Source organism: Oryctolagus cuniculus, chromosome 7 (assembly GCF_964237555.1).
Source record: "Oryctolagus cuniculus chromosome 7, mOryCun1.1, whole genome shotgun sequence".
In the NCBI taxonomy this organism is placed as follows: Eukaryota; Metazoa; Chordata; class Mammalia; order Lagomorpha; family Leporidae; genus Oryctolagus; species Oryctolagus cuniculus.
In genome coordinates this window covers 39,695,550-39,701,333 of record NC_091438.1, presented here as the reverse complement: position 1 = coordinate 39,701,333, position 5,784 = coordinate 39,695,550, and the positions used below count along the sequence as shown (strand labels likewise).

Genomic DNA, 5,784 nt, shown 5'->3' with positions numbered 1-5,784 from the left:
CATGTAGGATCTCTGTCTCTTAATGTGTTGTTCAATGTGAATTAATACTGTAACTGGTACTGAAACAGTATTTTACACTTTGTGTTCTGTGTGGGAGCAAACTGATGAAATGTTTACTTAATATATACTAAATTGATCTTCTGTATATAAAGATAATTGAAAATGAAAAAAATAATGTTATTTCAGAGGTTAGAGCTACTTATAATAGAAACTATTCTCTTCCTTTGCTCCTTCAACCACCCTCTTCTTTACTTTCATGCTGAAAGTATGCAAAATGTTGACCTTTTCATAATGCTCTCTCCTTTTCTGAGGAGATTTTTCATCTGGCATTTCAGAATCATAGCCAAGCCATTTTTCTCTGTAGCCTATGCTTGTTCACATTCACCCATTTGCACCCCTCCTTCCAAGGTAAGTTAAGGGGGTTCTGTCCACTTGAACGGTATGCCTCTAGCCTTTTGAAGATTACCCTGGCTATGATGTGCTATCAGCAAGTAGCAAAAATAAATTATAAGAGAATTTTCAGTGCCAAAAGAATTGTATATGCACATGTGTCTCCTCAGGTATTTAAAAAGGCTGCACAAATTTCTCTGACATGCTTAACGACAACAAAATAGTTTTTCCAAACCATTTATATGTTCATTATCATTTTAGGATTCTGTTGGATTTGGTATCTCTATGGAGTTGTATCCAATCAATTGTTAATTAATTAATGGTGAGGATATATTCCGAGAAATAAGTCATTAGTTGATTTAATTATTGTACAAACATCACAGTATACCTCCATAAACATAGATGAAATATTCTACCACATATCTAGGCTATACAGTATATATTGTTCTGCATGAATCACTTCATTGACTGAAATGTCCTTAGGCATCCTGTGACTGTAATTCAAAATATTCTCAGATTGTATGCATGAGTGTACGTAGTTATGGGTGACTCAGGCATGTAAATCTTTCCATTATGCACTTAGGTATATGTCAAGTAATTTTCTAAATGCTCTTGAAAAGTTCATAGAGGCCCACAACTAACCCAAAGGGAAGTCTTTAGTTTCAGGACAAAATTAAATTTAGTCTAGTCTTCCTGATCCCAAATGTATAGTGGCTATTAATAAAGTGCATGGAAAATGCATACATGAAAACATTGCTTGAATTACAGGATTTGTTTGGATCAAAATAAATTTATTTTAAAATTCCATTTCCATGAACTATTAGAAGTACTATTATATTTTAAATTTACATCCATTTATAAAAACAAAAGGCATTCCCAATCTCTCTTTGTTATGAGAGTGGCTTTCTACCCATGGCTCTGCAGAGAGCATCTTTGACCTCCTTGTTCCTCAGGCTGTACACAAGAGGGTTCAGCAGGGGAGTGATGACAGTGTAGATCACAGAGATGAGTCTGTCCTGCCCCAGGGAACTCTGGGATTTAGGTTTAAGGTAAATGATAGAGGTACAGCCATAATGAATGATGACCACTGTGAGGTGAGAGACACAGGTGGCAAAGGCCTTCTTCCGACCCTCAGCTGAAGCAATTTTAAGAATGGTGGAGATAATGAGGACATAGGAAATGAAGACCACACCCATTGGCAGTATAAGTACAAAGACACTGACAATAAAGTTGATGATCTCATTAACAGTGGTGTCTGTGCAAGCCAGCTTCAGCAGAGGTCTTACATCACAGAAGAAGTGGGGGATGACAAAGGCATCACAGAAGGGAAGAGCAAACACAGATGTTACCTGGGTAATGGCCATGCCTAGACCAATTCCAAGTGAACCACATGCCAGTTGGGTACAGGTCCTCTTACCCATGATGACCGAATAACGTAGGGGGTTGCAGATGGCTACATAGCGGTCATAACCCATAGCCATGAGCAGGAAGCAGTTATTGATGCCAAAGGTGAGATAGAAGAAGAGCTGAGTGGCACATTCTTGAAAGGCAATGGTCTGATGTGGACTCAGGAGGCCAGAAAGCATGCGTGGGATGATAGCCACTGTGTAGCAGGTGTCAGAGATGGACAGTACACACAGGAAGAAGTACATGGGAGTATGAAGATGACGGTCCAGGTGAATAATGGTCACGATAATCACATTTCCAGAGAGAGTCAGCAGGTACAGAGTGAGAAAGACAGCAAAGTAGATCAGTCTGTGCTGCCACCCAAAGCTGGAAAAACCTTCAAAGATGAACTCAGTCACAAAAGTGCAGTTTGGTCTAGGTTTTAAAAAGTTGGGCAAAGGAAAGAAGATGTGATGAGTCAAACATGAGGTAGAATATGCTAGACCAAAGCCTTCAGTCAAGAGTGTGGCCCACTTCTGAGCAATGCCCCAGATATGAGGAGGCACTGGTGCCCCGCTACTGGGCAGCTGCTCATAATCATCACCTTTCCCCACTCACTTCCCTGGTACTATAGGATGTGTTATTCTAGGAACTTGAGGTTAAGGGCAGAGACAGTGATGAGAGGGAAAGTAGGAGCCAAATAAGAGAGATTGGTAGAAACAACTACTTAATTCAATTGTCTCGAATTTTTATCAATAGTGAAATTGCTTGATCATATGACAACTATAAGTTTAAATTTTTGAAGAATTCCCATACTGTTTTCCATAGGGGTTATACCATTTCACATTCCCATCAAAAATTTTCAAAGGCTTAAATTTCTCTACAACCTTGCCAACACTTGTTATCTCTTGATAGCAATATTTGTTCCTTATTTTAGCCATCCTAACTTGTGAGGTGGTTTTGATTTGCATTTCTCTTTTCACTCTTGTGTTCATTGCAGCACTATTCACCATAGTCAAATTACAGAAACCCAGATGTCCAATGACAGATGAATGAATCAACAAAATAGAGTATATTCACTGAATGGAATGTTATTCAGCCTAAACAAGGAAGGAAAGCCTGCCTGTCAGAGTAACATGGATAACTCTAGAGGACAATATGCTAACTGAAAAAAGCCATTCTCAGAAGGACTGGCACATGATTCCACTTGGATGAGATAACTAAAATAGTCAAACTCACAAAAGCAGAGAATAGAATGGCTGTTATCTGCAGATGGTCAGGGAAGACATAGGGAGTAGTTCAGTTGGTGTAAAGTTGCATTTATATATGATAAATTGGTTCTAAAGATCTAATGTCCATCATCAAAAATTCTATACTATGTGTGTAAACATTTGTTAAGAGAGTTGGGCTTATGTTAATGTCCTACCATGAAACAAAGCAAATTTCAAAAAAAAAAAAAAAACAAACTGAAAGGACCAAAAGGAAACTTGAAGATAAAAGATACGTTTGTTAGGATGGTGGTGGGACTGGTTTTATGGGTATATGTAAATGTCCAAACTCACCAAATTGTGTACCTTAAACATATGTGGTTTATTGTATTTCAATTATACTTCTATAAAATTATTTAAAGAATGGAAGAAACAATTACATGGCCATTGAAGATGTGGGTCTAGGTCAAGGAAGAAGCTGTAATATATCGAATGTACCTCACCATACTCTCAAATTAGTGCTCCAAGGTCCAATGAGGAACAGTGGCCTAAAGAAAGAGAAGAGATATTGAGACTGACATTCTTTCAACATAGTCATCAGCGTTCAATACAAAAAGCCCTGCAAAAGTCTCTAAAATGACTCCCCCCACTAAAACCCTAAGGCTTGTATCTAACATCCCCAGTGTGATTGTGAAACTGACAAAAAGGGAGCACTTCTGCTGGGTACACTTTCTGGAGGCACTGCAAAAAATGCTGTATAAAATCATGAAACATGGTTTGTCAGAGCACTGCAGGTATTTAGCTTATTTCCTTGAATTCTAGCCAAAGGAAAGAAAGAGGATAGAATGAATCTGAGAATTCCCTTCAAGTAGGAAATGGGTTTTACCAGTGTGAGCTCAAAGACAAAATTCATTTCATTAGAGGAGGATCAGAGGTCCTATTTTTTACTCCAATTCTGCATATTCCAAGCTGTTCTGGGAATAGAAATGCCCTGACCCACAGTCTTTTTGTCTTATCCCAAGCAAACTCAGCAAGGGAGAATGGTCTCTGAAGACTTAACCTTACCACTTAAACACATTCCTATTACTGATACAACTAACTAGGTTTCACCAATATCTCTATTCAGGAAGTTAAGAATGGGGGTCAGTATTGTGGCACACTGTGTTAAGCCACCACTTGCAATGCCAGCATACCATACTGGAGTGCAGGTTTGAGTCCCAGCTGCTCCATTTCTGATCTAGCTCCCTGCTAATGCACCTCAGAAAGTAGCAGAAGATGACCCAAATAATTGGGTCTCTGCCACCCATGTAGGAGCCCTGATAGAATTCCAGGCTCCTGGTTTTGGCCTGGCCCAGCCCAGGATATTGTGGCCATTTGGGGGAGTGAATCAGAGAATGGAAGATTCTCTTTCTCTACCCACACTCCCTCTCCCATTCTGAGTATGTGTGTGTGTTTCTTTTTCTCTCCCTCTGTCTCCCTGTCACTCTGCCTTTAAAAAAAGAAAGTTGATAATCACTCAAATTACCTTCCTTTATTTTTCCCTCTGAAGATAACAGAAATTTTCTCTTCTCTATGTTTTCTGCCTATGCCCACCTTCTGACAACCGTCATCGCTCCCTATAATAAGTTCAGTGATCTCCTAACTTATCTTCCCCATTTCACATGAACTTAATCTTTTCTTTCCCCTACTGTTGTTATTACTCTCCTTTAAGAAATTGACTCACAGAGCTCTCTTACAAAAATTTCTTCATTAACTTCTCAAAATTTTAAGCACAACATTCTAGCATCCCTATAACTCTCATATTGTAATGTTCCATAGAGTTGCCATGAGGATAGAACAGGTTAATGTTTTAAAAAATCAGCCTATCACATGATACATAGAAAGTCCTTCATAAATATTAGTTTCATTAGTAGTTATTCCTTTATATTTTCCTCAAATGGGCCAATTTAAATTTGTAGGAGGAAAGAGTATGAGTAGGTTGGGGTGTTGAGACTTCCAGTCTAGTATTTCTGGTTTTGTAAATAAGCCTTTGATTACCCCAGCATTGACTTTAAACATTTTATAATTTCCCTTCCTATTTCTCATATGAATATTTTCATTCTCTTTTAATATTTCTTGATTGCATTGACCAGATTGATGATTGCTGTGTGTTCTTTCCTAATACTGGGTTGATTAACTAGAGGGCAATTTTCAGTTTTGCCTCAAATTCTCTTCCTGTAGATGCCCACCCTTTACATCTTCCTCAATTCACAATAGCTTATCCAACTAAATTAGCTAGGGACAATCTGTAGTGACTTTAGACCCTTTGCCTGGGTTATATAGTTTGGAGTCCACCATTGTTAAATCAGTTTCCAGTGCTCATGTATACACTGAGATTTATTAACATTATTCTTATAACTTCCATTATTTCAATAAGAAGACCTTATTGATGCCTGTGGCCTGGAGTATTTCTATTTCCTCCATTCTCCAGATCATTAGTTGGCTCTAAATTTCTAACACCCAAACACTTTTTTCTATTTTCCTTATATGTGTGACTGTGACAGACAGAATAATCAGTAGAGGATGAATGTGGAATAAGGAAGTTTACAACACTGGCAAAGGCAAGACAATTATTCTAGGGTCTAAGGATTATAAGTGGGGAGGGAAAGATTTGGCTTTGACTTTGCTTTTTAGTGCCTCTAATTTATTTCAAATAAATGATTTTTAAAAAGTGAAACAAGACCTGTCCCTGACCCAATTCTAGAAAAAGCCCCATATACATTTTTCCGAGACAAAACCCTATTTTTCCTCATTTCCTGAA

The 5,784-nt window shown here is 38.1% G+C and overlaps 1 protein-coding gene across 1 annotated transcript; it reads right to left on the bottom strand.

Annotated features, from left to right (window-relative positions):
- Positions 1-1,280: 1,280 nt before the first annotated feature.
- Positions 1,281-4,594, bottom strand: LOC100349590 (olfactory receptor 10J3-like). The gene is made up of 2 exons (XM_070076773.1): positions 4,578-4,594; positions 1,281-2,211 (listed from the first exon to the last, which is right to left on the bottom strand). Exons 1-2 carry the CDS (start codon positions 4,592-4,594, stop codon positions 1,281-1,283), a joined length of 948 nt encoding a protein of 315 aa, XP_069932874.1.
- Between the last annotated feature and the right edge of the window lie 1,190 nt (positions 4,595-5,784).